This window comes from Eretmochelys imbricata, chromosome 15 (assembly GCF_965152235.1).
Source record: "Eretmochelys imbricata isolate rEreImb1 chromosome 15, rEreImb1.hap1, whole genome shotgun sequence".
Lineage (NCBI taxonomy): Eukaryota > Metazoa > Chordata > Testudines > Cheloniidae > Eretmochelys > Eretmochelys imbricata.
In genome coordinates, this window is record NC_135586.1 from 29314992 (window position 1) to 29339402 (window position 24411).

Genomic DNA, 24411 nt, shown 5'->3' on the forward strand with positions numbered 1-24411 from the left:
TGCCTTCTTCAAAGCACTATAAAAGGATACATGTCCATGACTGGCTCTGTCATGATCACTTCTTTCTTCCTCCTCACCCTTAAAGACCCCGTCTGTGAGACCAGGGAAGAGACTTGCATTTACCTATAGGTTTTGTTTTTGGAACAATTAGGAAGGATGGAGAAAGGCCAAACCAATTATGCCAAGGCAGACCCGATATCTGGATTCTCAGAAGAGAAAGTTCCTCTAGGAGTTTTGGGCTTTGATTTTCTTGAACAATGCAATGAAATGTCAAATGGACAATTGTGGAAATTCAAAATCCTGTAATCTGTGTTTTCACATAGGGTTCAAATTTACAAGTTTCTTCCCAGTTACTAATTGGGTGACCATCATATGTAAAAACCACACAGTATTGTTCTGAACACTGATCATGGTAATATGTTATCTGACCTGCTGCATCCTGGCTCATACTTCCCTTTATAACCTTCAGTGTCTCACTTCACTACAACAGAGCATTGATATCCCCAAAGGGGGACTTGGCTCCTTGGTGACTTCATCCATCCTGTTGTGCAGTACTGATGGGGCTGTTAAACACCCTCCTCTTCATTCCAATTTGTTTAATTGGCTCCTCCAGATACACTAATGTCATTGCTTAGCCAGGGTTGGATCCTGCAAGTACAGAGTGACCACTACTATCACCGAAGTCGATGGGAGTGGAGGCCTTCAGCAGATTGCAGAACGAGACGTCCAGCGGGTGCTGAGAGCAGAGTGCTGTTACAGGAGACACTTACCTGTCTTTGGAAGCACAGTGTCACCTGCACAGTCAACTCTTAAGCTGGAATAGCCTCTCTAGTGGAATTATTTCTGAAGTCAATGAAGCATCAGTACCATAAAAGCTCACCCAATACTTTTCCAAAGAAATTTTATTTAAAGATCAAACAAGTGAAATTTTCTAAATAGAAACCAGGTCTCAGGCTTTTAAATATGCTTTTTATTAACTTACCATGACAGTGCAGTCCTCAGAACCACTGGCAATGACTTGATCATTATGGGGACTCCAGTCTATGTCAAGCACAGGTCCTGTGTGACCACATACTGTTGGGTATGACTTGTCAATTCTACCTGTCTAAAGAAAGAAAGAGGGAGAGCTGTAATGTGCAGACCAAACCAGGCAACACACAGCATTTCACAGGGTAAAAGAACATTTCCCACACTCTACTCCACCATCTCCTCCAAACAACAATTTCATAAGCCTTAATTTCGTGTGTTTATGACTCTCATGCAGCACTGCCCCAAACTCATCAATATCCTGACAATTTCTGACTTTGAGACACGTACATACACAGACCTGCAGCAAACCTGGGGGCTTTCTTCTCTCAGCAACGTGTCTGCTTTGCCAGCCCAGCTCCAATGGGTGTTACTGGGACATACTTCTGGCAAAAGAAGTTAGACCCTCAAGTTCTCCTGACTGTGTGGGATTATGGAGTGGTGGCACCTGCTTAGTTGTGTCCTCCACATAGCAAGGAGAATATAAAAAGGTTCTTATTTTGCCACCCTACATTTTTTTTGTGGAGACTGGCAACAGTTACAGATACCCGAGATAAGAGTTATATCAAAGGGGCGTTCTGGACACTGGAACGTCTTCACAGCTTAACTGTTGTCACCTTTCATGAATTTAGTTTTTGTGGAAAACACATGACAGCTGTGCAGAGTGCACCCCTCTATTCCCAGAAAAGAAAAGTCACCCATGCAGGCTTCCCATAGATACACCAACCTACCCACCAGGAGACATCTTTGCCTTCTACTGGAAGGAGTTTGTCTACGGTGAGAGTTCTGTCTGCATAGCCCATTCAATCCTTGCCCAAACTGCTGACTGACAAGACCATCAATTAGTGCCATTTGTGATGTGGATCTCTCTGCACTAGGAACTGGACGGGGACCAAGAGAGTGACAAGATTCTCTATAAAAACAATTTCCACACTTATTTGCAACAAAAATTATTCACATTTCTATCAAGAGGTTAGCAAATCTCTAGAGCACTTGCCTAAATCAAGCCAATTGAAAGGATAAATCTTACAAGAAAATTAGCTACTGCCTGGTGTTCATCTGAGTTTGAGAAGACAGAATTCTAGTAATTTATAGTTCTTTCAATTACTCAAATTGTTCACTGGTACTACAATAAAAGGACTCTGGCAGCTTCGACATCGCTCTATTGTCTGATAATCTTTTATTACCTACTATTGGTGCAAAACACTTGAGCTTGCTGTAAGTGAAAATTAAAAAAGGAACATTTTATATTAAGTCATTCGCATGGTTTCTTCTGTTCCTTTTGGTCTTTCACACAAAAACAAGTAAATCAATATTTTTTCAGATAGGGAAATGTGACTAAAAACTGTAAAGATTGGAAGGTTTTAGAGTAGTAGCCGTGTTAGTCTGTATTCGCAAAAAGAACAGGAATACTTGTGGCACCTTAGAGACTAACTAATTTATTTGAGCATGAGCTTTTGTGAGCTACATGAAGTGAGCTGTAGCTCACGAAAGCTTATGCTCAAATAAATTGGAAAGACTGGAAGGAGGATTTGGGCAGGTGCAGTACCTGAAATTGTCTTCAACTCATTCTTTAAAACTGACTGGATTTCAAGCGGACCATGTCCTTTCCTTTTGCAAAGTTATAACCTATAAGAAGGGGTTCAGCGAAGTTCCTGACCGGATTCTAGTTTCTTTACACATAAAGAGCTGCAATCTAATCTCAATTCTACTGTGTGGTGGTTTCCTGACCCTGGGGCGCGAGCTGCCTTCACATGACTGTTAGTAATTCCCATGGAGATGATTATTCAATTCCAAGTTCTCTACATAGAAGGATTTACAAAGGGGCTGGACATTAGCTTTCAAGTACTATTGACATTAAGATGTATTTGTCAAGAATAAAACAAGATGTAGATCCTAAGGGAATACAAGTCAATGCAGTTATAAAAACAAGGCGCAACCATTTCCTAAAAACCTAAATTCAGGCTCAACAAACAATGGTGTCCTTGTCTCAATTCCTCAGTTGCTTCTGAAACCTTTTAAAATTAAAATGTTGAAGACTGAAACAATACAAATAATAAACCAGAAACTCTCAAATTGAGAGCTAGAATCTACTTATGCCTTTTTGCATGCAACAAGGTAAAACGTATAAACAGGTTACAACGAACTGATGTATGAAGTCACCACATTTTAAAATATCAACTTTTAAAAAAAAACAGTCTAACATTTCAAGACTGAGCATCTTTTAAAAGACACGCCACAAATTAAATCCAAACTAAAGAGCTAAATCAAAAGGAATAGATGGTCATGTAAGGTACTGTCTGCAAATGTAAATAAATAAATGGCTATTCCTAGGTAAGGCTTTTAATTAATTTTCTTAGCAAAAGAGGGGGCTATAATGATTAGTTGCAGACTGAGAAAAGTGAGCACTTGCCAGTCTAGATCTGGGTTTTTAACAATCATCATCAAGATTCTTATTGGGAGAAAAATATCAGTTTGAACAAATGAATTAAACTAGAAAATTTTTCCTGTCTGCATGATCAAGATAAAGCCTGAACACCAAGTCTGCAAGCAAACAGGAGACTGTATTACAAGCTTATCCTCCTAAATAATTGTACTTCATGCTTCTCATTTTCTAAAATGCAGCTCATTTTAAAACTAGTTATCTTGTAGTACCATTAGCTCAATAAGCTGTTGTACTCTGAAATGACATTAAAAAGGACATGATTGGTCTCCATATTTATCGTCTATCAGTGACTTGTGAATTAAATGTGCTCCATTTACAAATAAAGATTATTTTTTTTATACCCAGCCTTGCAAACCACCTGAGCTCTGAGAATCAAAATGGATTCTTTCTTTTTTGGCTACTGATAGCCACAACAGAACTGGGAGCCAAAATAGGCCACTGATTCCTGCCAAACTCCACCGTCTTCACATTATCAGCTCAGCAACACCTGTGCAAACCCATGGTCTTCAGTGAGGATTAACACATGGAACTGACTGGTTCTGTAACTGGAACCCCGGAAACAATTCTGTTCAGAACGCACAAGAAGGGGAAAATAAATCCATCTTAACCATGCTGCAGCTAAGAGAATGTAACAAATAAATTGTAGCAAAACTCATTCTTGTCACTTAAGTGACTAGATATAACCCAGAACACAGGGAAGCAGCTGTTCTTGGTAAGTGTGATGTCCCACATGGTGACAAGTGATTAAAGAGCCAGGCTGACTCCACCCCTCCAGCCCTGTCAATCATGCAATGGGTGCAAGAGTGTTTAAAAGCAGGAAGTTCAAGTCAGTTGGCAGGCGGCTCTGGAAGAGCATGGACATTAGCTCTACAGCTCTCAAGAGGAATCCCTGAAGAGCTTCAGGGAAACTGCCCTCAAGAAGGGTACTCACCAGTGCCATGCCCCTACAAGGAGGCAGCAGACTCCAGTCTACCAGCCACGCAGGTTAGCCCCAGCAAGCCCCCACTGCATTTGGTACTCCAGCTGTCCCTGGGGGTAGTGAATCTGGGGCTCCACTGAAAGGATGTGGGGAGTGGGAGCCAGCAGCCCCCGTCCCTTTAAAATGCAGACAGACTCTCTGGTATAGTTTAGTATTGATAAGACAGACCACTGTTCATACGGACCGTGGCACCCCATTGACTTTGCAGAGCTTAGCCACCCAGAGGCACCCATCAGCAACAGTAAGAAAGTGGTATTTTTAGTCTCTTTTCAGAGCAGAGCTGCACTTTAAGTGTTCAAACTGAGAGGAGAAAATAACTGAGTTATACAGTGAAGAGGTCAGTCAAAAGTCTGCAGAAATGTTCCTTTGTTACAGGTGAACAGTCATTTCTCTCTACGATTTATAATGCATACCCCTTTCCTTTACGGAAGCCATCAGGGTGATTATTACTATAGCAGAAACACTTATCACCTCAAGCAGGAGCATAAAGATGGAAAAAGAGGCGACTAGGAAGTAACAAATAAAGGCCATTAGCCACAAACTGGCGGGGAGAAATGTTTATCTATTAACAAGTTTGGAGGAAGATGCTGGGAGAGCTACACAGCAAGTGATGTGCAGTGTATTTATTTACAAAAGTGCAGGTGACCAGCATTCCCACAGTGCAAGCGACTGCGTACCATGCCACCCACATACATAACACAGGATCACAGGCTCCACACTATGCAGTTACATTAGATATTCTAGCAGACACAAAAGGAAACTTATCTCAGCAGTACAAACGGCCATAGATCACTGATTTTTACATTTAGGGAGAAGACCCTGCTGCTGCCATGAATAACTGAGCCATTACTAGACTGAAAGGGTAATACAGTCACTGACTCTGGCCCACACAGAATGCTCTCCCAAAAGCACAAATAAAAATAACTAAGCAAGACAATGTAAATGGACATAATGGTTGACTGAATGAAATACTGCCCTGGTGTCTAACAGTACGGTAAAGATGAAAGAAGAGGTCTGAACATCTGTGGAGGAGCTACTGAATTGTGGTCAGGAACAAGAACAGCCGGTCTTAAAAAACAGCACATAGGAAACCAGGAGATTCTCCTAAAACCCTAGTGAAAGAGGAAGAGCCGTGCTCACAGATACGTTCTCTTTAGGGTTACATTTTAAAAAATATTTTAGATTTGAAAGGATTACCCTCAAGAACGGAATCAGCAGTGCTGTCAAAAGCCAAAATTCATGTAACCCCTTCAGAGCTAGATCCGCAACATCTCCTTTATAGCTACAAGACACTGGACAGAGGCAGGCAGGTCACAAAAGCTAAGCAGGAACAAACACTGTTACTGCTTGACAGGAGCCTTCTAAAGAAAACTCAGGAACTGCCATATTTTATTTTATTACTCAACACTGAGCCAGTGCCCCAGCATGGTTCAGGGTGGGCAGGAAAGGGGCCACCTTTCAGATGAGAGCCTGACTGAGATTTGGGACCACTGGGCACTATTCACAAGGATAGGAGCTTTAGAACTGATCCAGGCTACCAAGGTTAACCTTGTTAGGAGTCAGTACTTTCCCTCTACTTTCAACTGGATATTGAACCTTGGCTGCATCTCTAAACCAGTTTTGTAAGATTGCTGGTGCAAAATGTTCTTGGCTGCCTATTCCCTTGGGGGCCCCATTCCAGCAATAGGAGAAACCGAGCTTTGGATGAGTCTACAGCACTCTGGGATCACTTGGGTGGAAAGGGGCATTGAAAGAGTTTGGGGGTTTTGGTTCAGTTTAGTGACATGGGAGTCATCCATTGAAGAATCCCCTTTCTGCTGAACTGCTCTTCTGGAGTGTTCCAAAAATAGAAGAGGGAGACAGCAGGATATTGTATCTAGTGGAGTAAAGTGCAGGCTGGAAGTCAGGAGCTCCCTAGTTCTAATCCCAGCTTTGCCGCTTCATGGGTTTGGAAAATGTCAATTATTGTTCCTAGTCTCCCCAGCTAGACAATAGGATACTTCCTTTGCGATGTGAAGGTGAATATTTGTACATGCTTTGAAAAAGTAAAGCACTATAGGAAAGCGTTACAAACAGGTGAATTAAATATAGGACACTACATTATGAAACATTCACAAAAATGAAAGACCCAAGATGAAGAATCTAGGGACAGTCATTTTGGACTTCGATACTAGAAATGCCACTACAGTTGAGGGATGCCACATTCAAAGTTTTTAAAACTCTTCAAATACATGCAAGACTACATGATAGTGAAGTGTAGTACAAAGTTTGTATCTTCTATGCCAAACTGGTGGGTTTTCATCCTGCCATAATCCTTCCAGGTTTTTTTAAAATGTAATCTTTTAATTAGTTAAGGATTTACAGTAAGTCTCAAGTGTTGATACACAGCTTAATATTAACTCAGTACAACTACGAGAAATTAAACCCTTTTCATAATCCATTACTATTTAGGATGAGCAATACATCACAGTAACAATTTATGATAGTTCAATGGATGTGGTTTTACATTTAGTACATAATGAAGCCAATCCAGAAAGGCGAATTAAAAGATTAAGATTTTAGCAGGCTGGATGGTTTAGGCTAAGAGATGCATGCTCAATATTCAAGTCCTTTAGCAGGCAGTAGGTTAACTTTACCAAATAAAGTCATCTAGCTGTTTCATACCTCCAAAAACAAGGTTCCTGAAAGAGATGAGCAAGAAACTTCTGTGATTAAGTCCAGAAGAGATGGATAAGCAGCACAGAAAAATAGCTGCTAAAAGTGACAGTGTTATTAAGGCATTTGAATGTCTTTTACAATTGATTCTCTGCCAGGAAAGGGCAGTTGGTCAGAGGAAACAGTTCATGGATTACAGTAAAAATATGTGCAGAGAACAGCTGCTTCCTCTGATTTTGTGTTGTGCTCAGTAAGATCACAACTGAAAACAGGGAAGCAGCATCAGATTGCACAAGTGAAAGCGATTCCACTATCTGCATGCTGAGGAAGGGGTTTGGAGAAGGAAATCAGATCACAAAGGCTGGGTTTGAAATGCTAATTGACCAGTAACTTTTTTACTTCAGAGATGCACTGCTCAGACTGGGACAGGACTTTATTTCTACTCTCCCTACAATAAACTCAGTCTCACAAACCTAGAACTTGTCACTGAAGCTTAATGTGAACTGCTGTGGCCACAGAACACCCATCCATAGCCATGCCAGATGGTCACATAAGAGGCTGTTAGAATGAAAAAAAAAAATATGGCAGGATGTAATGAAAGTGTATTGCTCATTCCTGACCATGACAAATGGCTATTAGTCATCCAGCCAACCAACCAAGGCATCCATGGCTAATCCTCAAAATGAGGACTGTTACTCCCAAAAGGCCCACTGTGCTGTGTGTCACAGTGACAAACAAGCTATTGAAGCCTTTAAAGCATTCATAGCTAAATATTGCAGTTGGATTTTCCTTATATCTTCCAGAAATCCATATACAATGCTCTGCTCCAGCTCGGTTGATCGTTTGTTATTTCTACAGCTCCATAGGTGTGCATGGTACTTCAGGTATGTGCTCTGAAGTGCCTAAATCTAAGCTGATATACAGACAAAAGAGGAAGGGAAGAAGGGCTGCAGTAATGGACAGGAATGTTTCTCCCAAACAAATCCACTCTGATCAGTCTGAATGAGATGCAGAGCTTTAAAGCCATGTTATGATTGTGCCCCAGCAGATTTGGTATTAGTGCTCAAGGTACTCTGGAGAGTTTCAGGAGTGTCATCAGCCTAGTGTAGTTTGCAGCAGAAACAAGGTTTATTTCATGCCTGCAGGGAGACTAGAAATGCAGCAGTGGGATGACTTCATTGTTTGTGCCATGTGCTCATAGCTGACCAGAAAAGGAGAGATAGATAAGGTTTGGTTACAATGGACTCTACAACTAAAATAGTTGAGGGATGCTTTGCACTGGAAAATGTATGCTAATCCCCAGAATCCTCCACAAAATTAGCTGTAGCGATCAGCTTGCTCTCACACACGCTGGCTTTTTAAACAAGACAAACGGCTAGCTCCCACTGCAGTGAACTGGGTGTTCAGCTTGGCTGTTCCAGTTCAGCTACCGAACATCTGATTGCTACTCCTGCATTCTGGAGAAAAACCCTGCACAACTTTCCAGAATTAAACCTCTCAGCTGTTGTTTAAATTTGCACCCTTCCGCATCCCACCAAAAGGGCTTCAACGGAGTTTAGAAACAAACTCACACAAGAGGAAAAAGTGTTGTCCAGTGATGACAACAGGGGTCAGGAGAGTTGAGTTCTAAAGCCCATTCTACTGCTACAATGAGACCTTGAAAATTCTTTGAAGTGATCATTGAGTTTATCATCTAGAGTTTGGGCGGAAAAACATTCTTGGACTCAACATAAACCACTGGGCTTTCCCGTACGTGACAATACCATGTTGCCCAATCTGTCTGAGCTCTTAACTTGGCTGGAAGCACTATAGGAGAAAGTCATTCGAGCAACCCCATCTAGGTGACCATCAAGTGGTGTTCACATGCTCCAGTGAGAGCCATATCCAATCCAACTTGTCTACTAGGCCAGGCTGGACCAATATAGGGCTGTTAAAAAAGCAGACAAGGAGGGAGCGGGCTGAAAAAACAGGATACGTTTGGACAGATCACAAAAAAAGTATCAAATTCTAACCAGTTCTGTAAAACTAGTTTTGCATCTGGATTTGCAGTTTGCTTATACCAGAAATTTGAAATGGCTGAAGCACTGGACCAGGATTTTCAAGATTTTACTGTCAACTTCAGCAGCATTCCCAGCATTGCTATAAATACGTATGAGAGAGGAGGGCAGAGACCGAGAAATCTGATCTGCAGGTGATAATTCCAGGTTGGGCAAGTATCCATGTATTGACTCTCAGCATGCCAGTCCCCCTTCATGCCAACATGCCCATAAACTGTCAGGAGCAGCTCCTTCAGACTACTTCCATTTGTTCCTCAGGCTTTAAGACTCTGAAATAATCTAACATTGGTCGTTGCTTTCGACCTGACTGCTGCCTGAATGCAAGTGAGACAGTCTTGCAGAGTATTTTAAAGTTGCTCAAGTTTCTCCAATAAGTGGATGAAAAAGATGCAAATCTTTAATTCTGGTCTCTTCCCCCTAAAATACAAAGGTGCACAGCTAGACAGAGGTTTAATCAAAAATTAGGGAAGAACCTTCCCCCGGGCTTCAATCTCGCATGCCAAATTTTAACCTAAAAAACCCAGACATTTTCATGGATAAGTTTAAGTGTTGAGAGCCCCTCAATGGCAACAAAACTTATGTCCTTCCATCACCACTCCATCTAAACAGCTAGAAGGGTTCAGTAAATCTCGGCCAGAGCAGAAACACTTGATTCATTCTCACACTCTCTCACACACACACCCCATGGCTGAATCATGAGACACAATAACATGTCACTGACAGATGATCAGCATTTCTTGGGTGTGCAAGCACCTTATACATGTTATTTGCAATAGCAGGTTCAGGGTTTCGGTGGAAATGCTGCCAGTTTAGAAACACAGTCATAAAGCGGCAAACACACAAAGGACAAATCTAACAAAAGGTTTTGCCAAATGGGTCTGAGTAAGCCCTCAGTCACATGCACAAACAACAGGCATCATCCCTCTCTCTCAAAGACCTTACTCTACATGATTTCAGCTGTTGGCAGCCTTCTTAGGAGAGATCAGTTTAAGTAAAGAGGAGGAACCTTTTGCCACAGCTTTTTTTCAAAAAGGCAAGCTGCAAAGATTTTGTAAAGAGATATAAAAAATGTATCTCAAATTACTCTGGGGATGTGTGGACTTAACCGTTACAGTACACAGGTGTGTTAAATCCAGATATTTTCAAGTCACTTCCCCCAGTCTATCAGGGAATATAAGAGCTTTCCCCCTTTTACTAGGGCAGAGATCTGTCAGGATTAGGCAGGTATATCCCACACAGCCCAGTTCCTTCAACGATGGATGCTGCTCAGCTTCAATCCTCTGTACAAAGCTAAATAAGTACGTTGCACTGCACAGAAAAGGAGGAGGCATGGCCTCTGCCCCAACGTGGTTAAGAGACAAGACCAAGTTCATCGTTCAAAGTTCAATGTTTTATTCAAAGCAGCTGATCACCACACAGCTGCTTAAAATATCCACTACAGATGGTGGTACCTATGAAAGACTGCCAAAAAACCCACAGCAGCAAGTCTCGGAGCCGGGTCAACTGACTTGGGCTCACAGGGCTCAAAATAGCGGTGTAGATGTTCCCACTCAGGCTGGAGCCCAGGCTCTGAGACCCATCCGCCAGGCCAGGTTTCAGAGCACAGGGCAGAAACATCTACACGGCTATTTTTAGCCCCGCAGCCTGAGCCCCATGAGTCTGAGTCAGTTGATCCGGGGTCTGAGACTAGCTACTGGAGGGTTGCACATGTTTTTTGGTTTGGGGATTGTTTTTTGCAGTATAGATGTACCCTTAATGAGTTAGGGTCTTTGGTACAGTAATGACTCTGTGGTCTTATGCAATGAGCTGTGAAAGCACTCCTAACGAACACCCAGAAAATTGAACAGCAAGTTAACTAGACAAAATCCCAGCACCCCTCAATTCCATTCACATCAAAGATCTCAATCGGGTGTGAACAGGAGTGTTTCTTACTTGTCTGCCTTACTGGTTCTTAATTCCATGAATGACAACAAACTGTCCTGCCTTGCTACACTGGAGAAGTAGCTGTAAATCGGGCCCAACAGTTCGTGCCTAGGAGCAAGCAGGAGCTGAAGTTACTGTATTTGCAGCATGCTCATTTCAGCAGAAGACTTGATGAAGCTCAATAGCGACCCCTTGCAGCAGATTAAGGATAAAAGTGGATTAGGTCAAAAATCTCCGATCCCATGGTGCTCGGGCCATACATGGATTTTGGATAGAGATATCTGGGCGACGACGATGCCTGGCTAGATTTCATGGAACAAAGATTAAAAATTAGAGATCAATTCATGGGGATCTTTAGTGACGTTTATCAGAGGTGTCCTCTCCTACACACCCAAAGTGATGTGTTGGGAAGAGAGGCAAAAGAAACGAATGACTAACTCTTAAAAGCAAGGAAGTTCCAAGGTTAAAGACACGGCAGCTACAACATGCTGCACTTTGTTCCTGCAGTCTGCCTAGTGGTAAAACCTACGGTATCACATCTCAAGCATCTATGCAACGCAGTGGGAAACTAAGGCGTTTGGTTCCATAATTTCCTGGCTATGGCCAGTATAAAATCCGAGTCTTAGTATTATAGTATTATGTAGCTGAATGTGGGTAATTCCATTTGATACTTCTTTTTAAAGACCAAACTATGGTCTAAAACAGGCTGTCTCTCTCTCTAGCACGGGAAACGGTGAATTCCCTACATATGCATGCACCAAAAATTACAAGAAACTCAGGCAAAGCATTTCAACAGCAAGCCAGAAAGGAAAGAATCAACTGCACAAGTCTGACTACTAAACCAGCATCAGGATTTGTTTTGCTGGTAAAACAGCATGAATGGAGACAATCTGTAGGCCTCCGGCCTCCACGCATCTCCACCCACTCACCCAGTAGCTGCCAGAGGGGGCCTCATGACAATCTCCCCCCTCCTCCCAAAACTGGCAGCAAACTCAGGGCTTGCGTGGCTCAGAGACTAAATCACTAGGCACTTCACATCCAGCCAGCTGTTCTAAATAAAAATGGAAAGCGTGGTTTAAAATCTCTTTGCGTCGGTTACACTGTCACTCTGAACTGTGGCTGGCAAAGAAACCCAGGCGGGGCACAGAGGGATTACACCAGCAGCCCAGCTCCCACTTGAGGCAGCACCACCATTCACCCCAAAAAGGCATCTGAAGAACAAACGTGGGGTTTTAAAACAACTCAGTGTAATTAGACTGCTAAGCAGAGCTTGCTGCAATTCCGGGCATCAGCCACATCCCTCCCTTCCTCAAAAGGGTAGGGAGAGCCAAGGATCCAGCAGGGATGTGTTAACAGTATTGATCTCCACTCATTTTTCCCAATCCCTGTCCATATTACATTTCAAGAGGCACTGCCAAGAGCTCTTCACCTGTGAAGACTCGCCTACGGACAGCAGAAACTCACAAAAAAAAAAACAAAACCCAAAACAGGGCTGTCAGTAACCCCTTTGGCAAGTGATCCGATCCAGGAACCTAAGAGTTAACTAGCCCATACACTTGTCTCTGGTACAGTACGGCCCCTATCCCACCATCCTCCAGTCCTAGCCCAACGTGGCCAATCAAAGCAAAGGGTGGAAATTATTCGGGACGTCTGACAGCCCAAAGAGCCGTGATGACCATATATGGTAAAAACCACTGTCAGGCGCCCTGCAGCGCTGCTGCTGTGAGACATATCAGTGAAATGCAGCAGCCGAGGCAGGGCCAAGGAGAAACACAAAGAAGAATAAGCCGCTCATCACTGGGGTGGGGTGGGGGAGGGAAGAGCCATTCATCTGCCAGGGCACAGGCAAAAATCACTCAGTATAATCAAAAATCAACCCCGGGGGGACACTGCGTGGGGCTCTGTGCCCGGACTTTGGGCTCAGTGTGACCATTTTTATTTAAAAATACGGCAAACACATTCATTGGGAGCAAATATAAAAGCCATTTGCTTGCACCTTATGGTAATGAGACTAGAGCACGCTGGGACTGTGCCAGTCCGTGCCCTAATTATTCAGCACCTGGTGCCTCCTCCATCCCCTTGGCTCACCCCCACCACCGTCCATTTCACATTTCCAGGTGCCACCACGGAGCAGACAGATTTACAGGAGCCACGAGCCAGAATCAAAAGGGCAGGCGGGCGCTGAGCACGCTTCACTAAACAGTAGCGTTTTATTTCACTGCAGCGCCTGCCTTTCATCCCGAAGTGCTTCGCGAGCCACATGCGCACAGACCCACTGAAAGGAAGCTGCCTCGGGAGCGGAGGACAGCAAGCAAAGCCTGCTGCACAACTGTGCGGGAGAAGGAATTTTTGGGCAATCCCTTCTCTTGCAAGTTCCGTGGTAGCTTCGTACAGAGGGCCATGGCTTTTAAAGTCTGTGCATGGTACTTAGTTGTTCCTCCCCAGAAGGATGAAGGGCTGGCCCAGCTGGGATTTGAATAGGTGGTTTCAGGAAGTCTAGATGTATTTAAAATCATTAAGTCATCCCCCCATGCTGCTAAAACAGTTCAAGAGGATGCATCTATCTCCCACCTACGGCACAAGACATGCTATTGGTATTGCCTAACCAGCCGGGACCTTAATACTAGTGGGAGAATACGATGTAGCCTCCACGAGGAAGGGTGGGAGGCAGTTCAAATCTCTGTGTGTCCCCAGTGCGACACTTTCACTTCGAACCCAAGAGCAACCATGAAACAGGTTTGGTTGGAAAGCTCCTAAGACTTCTTTAGAAAGGTGTGCTGTGTGAAGATGATTCAAGTTCTGGGTGGGGACTGGCCACCAATGGCATTAGGGCTCAGCTCCTGAGTGTCTCCCTACAGGAAGCTCCCACAGAAGGGGCCAAAAACAACTTCTGAAGTTCTACAGAAGCAGGTGGGGAATCCATCCTGGCCATCACAGAGGACTCTAGACAAGGGATGAGAGTGTGGGGGAGTCATGCAGGGATGGAGATGTATACTTGATCAGGGAGCCTCTCACATGGCAGCATGTAGACAGCCTAGAGGATCTGGTTCACTGATCCTCCCATTCCCCCCACAGTGAAAGGCATGTCACTATTCCATGTAGGCTACTTCAACTACTGACCCTTCTTCATGCTCCCACTTGTGGTCTGGCTAGGTGCTAGGATCTGGTTTTGGCCCTGAATGCATTAAATGTGCACCACGCAAACAAAACTGCTGCAAGTTAAGCATCTCTAAGGTGCCACAAGTACTCCTTTTCTTTTTGCGAATACAGACTAACACGGCTGTTACTCTGAAATCTGCTTGCAGAGTATCAATTATAAAGGTTTTAAACTCATAAGCAATTTTAGATTTGTTTACCGAAGTGCTTTAACCAAAAATTTGAGAGTGTAGTGTATTTAGGTAATTAATTTGTATATATTCCACACACAGCTTTGCACATCTCTTTCACATGCAAAGAACAGCAGAAAAATCTCTGAAGAACTTGCCAAACCAGTGACACGATTCTAAAGAGCTGCAGGGCAGGCATTTTGGTTTAGCTGTGCTGGTGGTGATCTTCAAACATACATACAATCCACTCCAGAAAACTCTCTCTCATGGTGACAGAATAACTAAGGGTATCAGAGGTGAACTGGGAGTTTGAACATATTGTTTTCGGCGGACCCATTCTCAACCCCTGACTGGGCAAGAACGCATCGAAGCCAGGTAGAAAGACCACCATACTGGCTGCAGCCATCATGCTCCAGAGTTTAGAGAGGCTGGTGTAAGCAGAAGGGTCCCCTTTGAATGTAGAAGGCTGCAAATATGCTGAATCTGAGCCTCTGGGTGCTTTCCGAATTGTGTTGGCGTAGCTGTTCTCTCCCAGCATGGCCTAGATGAGTCAGCTTGGCATCAGCAATGTGGGCCTTCTATACACAAGAAGATGGGGGAGGCATGTTTGCTCCAAGCTAGTCAGATGTTCCACGGGTGCTGGGGCTCAAAACCTGTTTGCTCCTGAACCAGTCAGGCTTCCGCAGAGTCAGAGAAAAACAATGTTCCATGGCAGAAGCCACAAATCAAAGACTGTTTTTTTACACAAGCTTTGCTTATCAACTGACAGCAACAACAAGTAGAGATGCTGGGAAGAAGAAATAAATGTTTCACTTCCTTTTAAAAGGAGGGGTATTCTAGGGCATGACAGATGCCTTGATTAAAAAAGGCCTTGATAATGTTTAACAATTGATAAATCAGCCATCACCTCAACATTTACCATTCTTTAACCTTTACACTTTAAATTATGTCAAATGTCCATGTAAGACTGTGGACAGCCACTTGAATAGAACCAAAAACTGTTAACAGAAAAAACTTTATTGAAAACGTAAAGGAAAAGACAAATTTGAGAAAATAAGCTGTTTACTTTCAAGATTATACAGACCTTTTGTAACATGAGTTTGCTCTAACCCTGCATAATAGGTTAAGCCACATTAAAAGTACGTTGCAGAGACCCACACGCTAAGTGAGGAATTTGATAGTTACGTTGCAATTAAGCGGAGAAGGAGGTTCTCTCCCTACTGACTCTGGCAGCTCCCTGGTCTCTCAGGATTGCACAGAGTGTAGTTTTCTGGAAATCATCAAAAAACAAAAAATTTAAATCAGTCCTTTTGAAAGTGAACATGACGGCAAGGATGTTAGTGGAAGCCATTTGCAGACAGCTCAGTGAAAACTTCTGCTCAGTGAATGGTGGCAATCGGAAAATACAACGCTCTGATGTTTAAGGAATGGAAGAGAATAGTAAAAATATTATAATGTGAATATATAAATCAATGGTATGAGACACACTTCATGTGAACACTGCTTAATTCTGGTCACCCTATCTCAAAAGATATAGCTGAAGTAGGAGTGCTCCAGTGATGGGCAATAAAAAGATTCGAAGCCAGAACAGACTTTGATAAGAAAAGACTGAAGACACTGGAAGTGTTTAGCTGAGACAGGAGAAGTGCAAGAGCAGTCATGATGAAAGGAATATAAAATAATGAGTTACAAACAAGTAAAAAACAACACTCCTAAAACAAGAACAAGGGAACATGCCATGAAATTGAAAGAAATTTTGACGCGTAAGGAAATACTTATGCAACACAATTAACTTATGGAACACACTGCCTCAAGATATCACTGAGCGTAGTGGGGGGGGGGGTGACCCTGAAAAGTTTGGGGACCACTGGCCTAGTGGTGCTTATATATCACTGCTTGGGTTAGGAAGATACTTCTCGCCTGGTATGTCATTCCCCAGTCAAGCAGAGGAATACACCAGGTTCAGTTAAGTGTCAGATGGGATACTTGACTAGATGGACCACTTGTCTGAGCTGGTAAGACCAGGCCTATGCTCCCAACTAATGTTTCCATGAAGCCAGAGTTATAGTTTTGGAGAGGTTTCAGAGTAGCAGCCGTGTTAGTCTGTATTCGCAAAAAGAAAAGGAGTACTTGTGGCACCTTAGAGACTAACCAATTTATTTGAGCATAAGCTTTCATGAGCTACAGCTCACTTAGAGATCCCACATACACACTTTTGCAGACTGGGCTATTCTTTTTTCTGTTTCCCCCCCAATCATCCTGGACCAACGTATTCTCTTGTTTTGTCATAATCTTAGCCCTCTTCCAAAATGACAGTCCTCTTTTGAAGAGAAACTAGTGCTGTGAAACAAGAGTCAATGGTGATGTATTCAGGGGTTTAGGGTTTTTTTTTGTTTTTTTTTAAATAGATAGCACATGAAGTGATCAAGCTGATAATTTCAGTTACAAATCCTTTAAATGAGTTTATGAAAGACTTACCAACTGACTGTGATAAAAGTCAATCAAAAGGGGAGCTTTGAATAATTCTTTCCAGCACAGAAAACAAAGGTATTTTGTGACCCACTGCAGAGATAGCCTCAGTCCTTACACACAATCACCCCAAGGTATGTCTACACTACAGCCTATGTCGGCAAAACTTATGTCACTCAGAGGGGTGAATATTCCACCCCGCTGAGCGGCATAAGTTACACGAATAAATGCTTGTGTGCACAGTCCTATGTTGGTGGGAGAGCTGCTTCTGCCACTCACGGAGGTGCTTTTCATGCCAATGGGAGAGCTCTCTCCCATCGGCATAGAGCGTCTTCACCGGACGCGCTGCAGCGGCAGAGCTGCAGCACTTTACATATAGACATACCCTTATTTTCATTTGATATATCTACGAGACACCACCCTACTGCTTTATACGTTCTCATGCCATAGTTGCAAAGGCTGTCATGAAGCCTCCCAGCACTGATCTCTTCCAACCGTCTCTCCCCACGTCCTTCCATCTAAGCACTTATCCTGCATTCTGTATTTGCCTTTGGGACAATAGGCTTTGTAAAGTGAGTGCATATATTTATGAGGTTACAGAAATAAGTCTAATGAAGAAGTAGGGAACCAGAGGTGGTCGTATAATACAGCTTCCCTGTTTGGTTATTTATCAGTTATAGCTGCTTCTTGCTTGTACAGAATCTTAAAATATCTCTGTCAGAGATATGTGGAATGTCTCCCCCCATCATACTCCAGCTGCTGAAGATAACAGGGCTCTCGCCGAAGTGCAGTAGCAGTCTGCACAGGGAATCATTCATGTGATCTCAGAGAATGGCTGGAGATGTGGCAGGAGCAGTTATCTCACTTGGGTTATTCTGGTATTATACCAGCACTGAACAGGTAGAGCCTAGAGTGAAAGACTACCCTAAAGAGCCAAACAGTAGCTTGAACAGGAGGTGGTCATCTGATTCTTCGGGTACATCTATACATGGATTTAAAAACAGAAACAGAGACTAGCCTGGGTCAACTGATTTGGGCTCGCAGCGCTCGGGCTCTGGACTGAACAAATATTATGTAGATGTTCAGGCTCGGGCTGGAACCTGAGCTGTGGAACCCTGCAAGGGTGAAAGGTCCCAGAGCTTGAGCTCCAGCCCAAGTCTGATCGCCTACAAAGCAATTTTTATCCCCGCAGCCCAACTCACCTCACCCGGGCCAGCCGTGGCCATGCTGCAGGTCTTTTATGCCTGTGCAGACATATACTCAAAGACCTCATGGCAACAGGGTCTTTGAAGACTGAAAAAGGAGGCTGTCTGATTCTTATACTTTATTTTGCCACCTAGCTGTTGCTTGTCAAATGCAGAAAGTAATTAATGCAATACTGCACTGAGACCTAGGAGATACCTGGGTATCTTAGAAAGCTAAATTCCTGATGGTAAAAGAATGAACCATCACTATAGTAAACAGAATTTCTTTGTGGTAGCACATCATTCTAATCATGCACTTTTTTCATACAGAGCTGGTCCAAATTAGTCAAGCAAACCATTTTTATTTACTGTGTTTCATTTAAAGGAAGCATTGGAATGATTACTGAGGCATGCAAGACTCCATCTAATGGCATCAGAAACTGGCATTTGTCATTCCAAAAAATAGCTCTGAAGTAAGACTTCCCAGGCTCAGTCTGGTTCACAAATAATGTTGAGATGATAGCTTCACTCTACAGAGGCAATAATGAGAAACTTTCAAAAGCACCTACCTTGTGCAAGGGCAGCACCAGGAATGCTCCACCACCGCTAGCTTCTATGATTATTGCAACAAATTTGGGGTTTACTACACAAAAGGAACTATCCCAGGTAACACGGGAAACCCGGATGTCGTCATAACACTGGTCATTTTTCACTGCTTGCCCAAACACATGCCGAAATTTGCTCTGTCGTACCACTCGCCTCATTGTGTCTGCGGAGAAAGAGAACAGGAGTTTCAGAAAAACTTGGCCAGTTAAGTGCATGTTGTCTGGTCTGTTTTTCTAGAACCCACCTGCCTACATACGCTAGCGAACTCAAAGAGTCAGACAAGTACCCGGTATTGCAGGAGATGCAGCAGCTTTCATTCATTACTCCTACGCATACCGATGCCCAGTTTCAGATCCTGACCACTCTACAGTTCAAATAGCGCTCGTAACAACTGGTTTTAAAGGGTAAGTTCTATTTTTTTTTAAAATAAGACTTCAGAATTACACTGACTTGTACCAAGCATAACAGAATTAGATTTTTTTAAACCAATATTGTATTTTACAACAAAAATGGTAAGACTAATTTTCCACAAAGAATGGCATTTTCCCTATTGTGATTTTTTTTTCCTTTTATTCCAGTAAAAAAGCACCCAACTCAATGGATTTTTAAGGTAAGTTTCTACATAATTAAAAATCATTTGGGGGCACGGGATGAGAAATGTATTTTGTTTTTTGATTACTTTATTTACTTTGCAGGAGATGTAGATAAAACTCTCAGAAACAGGTACTTCTGTGAAATGGTTTCACAAGCTAGCTAGCTTACTTTATACTAACTCAAAAATCTCATTGAAAATAAATTTCTTTCTTAAGCAGGGAGAAGGGAAGCAAGCTAATGACTTGAATTAACTACTCTGAAACCTTGAATTAACTTTGTTAGCTTGTTTGCATTGCTCCTCCTCTGCCTAAGAAACTAATTGTCTTGAGTTAGAATAGAGGGAAGTTGACTGGCATGGAAAATTCCAGCCCCCTGCCTCTGCATAGACCGCAGGGGGGTAACACTCCATAGGAACACTGGGTCTCAAGGGGAGTGAGTGGCAGTATATTTTCCATTAGCATCTCCAGCTTCCAGATTGATCCCTTCTGAAACTTACCAAAAAACATCAAAGGAGTCCTCCCATCGTAGGAGATTTTCTCCTCCACAATTTATCAGTTCATAGGTAAGTGAGGAACCTCCACGTACCTTCTTGCCTTTAGAGATGTGAAAAGGACTTCTGCAATGCCCAATCTCTGAGCAACAGAAATCAGAGTCTTGCTCTAAGTTTGCCTCTCCATAAGTCCATGGTTACACACCAGGATTGGGAAAATGCTGCTCCAGTTCACAAAGCTACTTGTTAAGGAAATATTGGTTCTGATTATTCCTGCAGTGAAGTGGTAAACTGAAATGCTTTTTCACACCACACAGTGGGTGTACTTATGTGTGCATAGTCTGCCTGCAAGCAAAAATTGTGAAAGGTTACTCAAAACACATCCCATTTTTACTTCCAGAACTCTGCACGCAAGTACACTGCAAGACAGGCTTAAGAACTGCTTATTTGTAAAAAGTCTGGGAGCTAAAAAGTTAATGGTCTGTGCATCTGGAGTAAAGCTCTCACCAGAATTGGCCAAGTAGTTGTACAATTAAAAGAAAATTTATATCACTCTTAATAGAAAACTCAATTACTCAGTGAAGTACCTCAAGTTTCCACATAAATATGAGAAATCCTCTGCAATTTGTCTCTTTCCTGCAAAATCCCCATGCCTGGGGTGACAACGTCAAACACTGAGCACCAGAACTCTGAGCAGGACATCTGCACAGCAGACTTGCCCCAAATCTAAAAATCTACAGATTAAGCAGACTATACATTTAAAGTGAAATGGTAGCACTGGTTAAATCTGCTGGACTGACAGCACTGGAGAACGAAGCCACTGGTTCACAGAGACGCACCCCATGCAGCAAAGCCAAAGCAGCGAGCAGAAGCTTCTACTAAATGCCACACATTGCCAGAATAAGGCAGGAGCTCGCCTCCATGCCCAGGCACTCATGGGTTTCCTTTCAGAGATGGATAATACATGTCCCAGTAACTGTGGTGATTTCTGCAATGTGGATCTCCGTCTATCTAGGAATAGGATAGAGACCACCAAGGGCTTTCACACAGGCCAAACAGCTGTCGGATGGTAATGACTTGCAGCCACTGATGACCTTAACTGAGTTCAGACCAGCGACCTAGAGGCAAAAAGCTCTCGAAATTATTCCAAGTCTCTTGACCTATCCAGTCCAGACTTTTTTTTTTTTAAAAAGTATTTCTCATTAGTATTAGTTTTATTGTACTAGCATCAAGCAGCTATTCAATCTATCAAGAACATAATGAAATTGCCCAAATAGTTAGCCTTGCCCTCACTCTGAAGAAAACTAAGGATGACCAGACAGATTTACAGCTCAGCTTCCTAGAGTCTCTTCTCCATCAGATAACATAACCCAAACCACTAGATCGTGGATAGATTCACCTATTTTCAGGTCTCTCCAATTCAGCCAGGAAACCTAAGCGATTGTTTAAGACAGACAATCTCACCTATGCATCTACAGGAGGGGGAGGGCTATTTTCATCAGGGCTTCACTAAATTTCCCACAATAAATTAGCTGGTTTTGAATGACAGAAGTGCCACAATTAGCACTTTATTACAAACGCCTGTAGCTTAAAAGAAAAGCAGCTGTTTTAAAAATAAAATTTTGTGAACTGGTGAATTTGAGATCTAGAGAAAGGCAGCACTGCAGAAAAAGTAAGGATGGTATTATTAGATGGGGTTATGCCTCCTCAACACTTACGAAGTGAATAACTGAAAATTAACAAGCTAATATCCAAACATTTGTTAAAATATGCAGTATGTGTAGCAAAAAGCCTAAGAAGGGGCCTTATCCCAAGCTCCACACACCTCTGACATAAGTTGCGCAATCAGAATGAAAAACCCAAGTGACCCACAAACACGAATAACTTTTTACACACACAAGCCATAGCAGCACCATGACAGAAAACGTTCAGATCTGTGCAGCAGCCGCAATGGAACCGCTGAAGCCTGACATATAGAATAGTTTTCATCCAGCAGGAGTCCAGAGCACATTAGAAACAAACTAATATACGAACTGGCAGATATTCCATCCCCTATCACTGAAACACACTCATCTGTGCGATGAAATACCACAGCTACTCTGCCAACAATGCTGCAGTTTTTTCAGAGAGGAAGGGAAGAGCAAGCTGTCCCAAGCTGAATTGGCAGGAGGAGATATGCTAAATAGACCTGTATGTAATAATTTAAGGTTGGATTCTGCCAAGACAACAGGAAGGCAAGCCTACTGTTTGAGAAGTGGCATGGGAATTTTAATGACCCCAAACAGGAAGGAGTGTTCAGAGCAGGTGACTGAGTCAGGAGACCCTGGTTCCATTCCCAGTTTTGCCACAGACTCACTGTGTGATCTCAAGCAAATCACTTATACCGTCTGTGCCAAAACGCACCTGTCGTAAGCATTTCCAGCTGCTGGAATGAATGCCCCCAGGAAGGGCCAAGGATTGTACGAGTAAGTTGTCTGGGTCTCAGTTAAGATGAGTCATGTAAAAAATTCAGTATCTCGCCTAACTAGTAATTCACATTATTAAATCTTTTAGATCTGATCAACAGCACTTCTAAAAGACCCTTATCTGGTACTGTGGTAGAGCCTTAGTCATAGCCCAGAACTCCACTGTGCTAGGAGCTGTACAAACATAGGGCGTTTCAGTACAAAAAGTTACCTTTAGGAGGCCATGTCATCATTCCAATCAGCAGTTAATTGCACAATGCCAGCAACTTGGAGAGATGCACAATTAAGACACCTGCTTTTACCCTGGCTTATTTATGTTACACCTTAAAAACAGACAATACCTCAAAATCGGTAAAATGTTCAACAAGAGTATTACTGCCCCCAAAATCTTCTTCTCCAAACATGAGAGCTCAATATCTTCATTTCTTTTTTCCCTTTGCTATTATTCAACACTTAAACTGACACTGACTTGCTGTAAAACATTCTGGTATACAATTTATATGAAAGATATAAGTATTGCTAATTCTCACAATTTTACAGTAAGTCTCTCAATGTGTATTTTTAAGCCTCAGCTCCTGGAGTCCTGTGATTACGTTACGATTACAGCTTTCCAATTACCCCTGCCCCCAGACTTTCTAACCCTCATGATTGCACAGAAAAGCCTCAAAACATGAATTCTAGGGACTCAGAAACCAGAAGGTAACTATAAAACTCCCCAGATTTATTTTTATAAGTATCATTGTTTTTAAGCCAATCTCATGATTTTGAAACGCTTGGGGTTGGCAATACTGCAGCTTTCCAGATTTTTATAACCCTCTGCTCTAATTTTGATGAAACTTTCTTCTCTCAACAGTCACTCGCTTCACATCTTGCCAGGACACACAGGTATTGCACTTAGGAATTAGCCAAACCCATTGATGGGGAGAAGATAGAGGGTTGCTCTCAAACACCATGTGTTGCAATAACTAGACCCAACCGGAACTGTGCACACTCAGCTCAACTATTTCTCACCCGATAACACATCTCACAGGTACAGTGCTCTGCAGCAAAGTTCTACTTGCTCATTTACCTGGGGTGAGTAATTTCTTCTGATGAGCAACTAAAATATTAGTCATCCAGGTAAGACAGGCGAGCAGGGCAGGCTTTGTATATGTTTTCAGGAAGACACTGCAATACTGTTCATTGTTTAGCATTCTTCCCACTCCACGGTGGGTCAAAACATTAAAAATCTTGTTTTAGAAAAGTAAAGCCAGTACTTAAAATCTATGTTCCTGCAAGTAACCCCAAATTGCCTAATCTCAGCACACCATATACAGGAATTTTTCAATTTGTTGTCTTTAATACTGGGAACAGGGACATGCTAGTAAAATGTAAGATTGCACAAAAATTTCACCTGGTTCACAACGAGACCCCACCAAAAAAAGTCAAGTTCTTCAGCTTACAAATCTGATGCCCTTAATTCTACTATTCTTCCCTGACCAACTGCTGAAAAATTCCCTTCTCCCCAGTCCCCAGGGTGAATTTCCCTCATTTTAGTCATCTTTAGAAGTTAGCCTCATTTAAGATCTTTCTGTTCAAGAAGCACATCTTTGCCACCCTTTCCCTCAATCCAAAATGCCCTGTTCTCAATGGGAACCTCTCTATGATGAGCCTACGCTGAACAGGCTCCCTTTGCTATGGAAATGAGGGCTTAGTGAGTGATTCTCAGCTTTGGATCACAGCCATTTAGATCTGGTTCTTTTCGGGGGGGGGGGGGGGGGGGGGCTGAGAGACATGCAGGCTCTAGTTATAAAGAGCAGTGACTATGGATCCTTCAATGCACCAAGGAAAGCGATCAGGTAAAAAATATAGGTAGGGTTAGCTTGGTCCTGGAAAGCCAATGAAGAGCTCTCTTTCCCTGCAGTTCCAGCCTGAAGAGGGTTTAGTATCCTAATTAATTTCCCAATAGTCAAGTGCAGCAAAGGATCCCCTCCCCCACCATCTAAAAAATGACAGCTGAAGCCTGACTGCCACTGGTTCTCTTCCCAGGGTTAGTTCAGAGTCAAACAAGGCAGACTGCAGGAACAGAAGGCAACCCTTAGGGAAAAAAGTTACTCTGTCTAGCAAAGTGGATAGGCTTTTCACCTCTGCAATTATTAGATAAACCCTGATGTGCACCTGAAGCCATTCGCCATTTTAAAAGATGATTCAG

The 24411-nt window shown here is 42.8% G+C and overlaps 1 protein-coding gene across 4 annotated transcripts in view; it reads right to left on the bottom strand.

The window, feature by feature from the left end:
- CORO1C (coronin 1C) overlaps positions 1-24411 on the bottom strand; it is a 78123-nt gene that overhangs the window by 28693 nt on the left and 25019 nt on the right. Inside the window, exons 1-3 of one of the 4 annotated variants that reach the window (XM_077834639.1) lie at positions 19851-20141; positions 18635-18834; positions 983-1105 (exon numbers count right to left, since the gene is read on the bottom strand). In XM_077834639.1, the coding sequence (XP_077690765.1) occupies positions 983-1105; positions 18635-18829 (318 nt within the window). In that variant the 5' untranslated portion in view covers positions 18830-18834; positions 19851-20141. Of the gene's footprint in view, positions 1-982; positions 1106-18634; positions 18835-19761; positions 20142-24411 lie in introns of those variants that run through there. The other 3 variants (XM_077834637.1, XM_077834638.1, XM_077834640.1) reach the window with 3 other exon arrangements.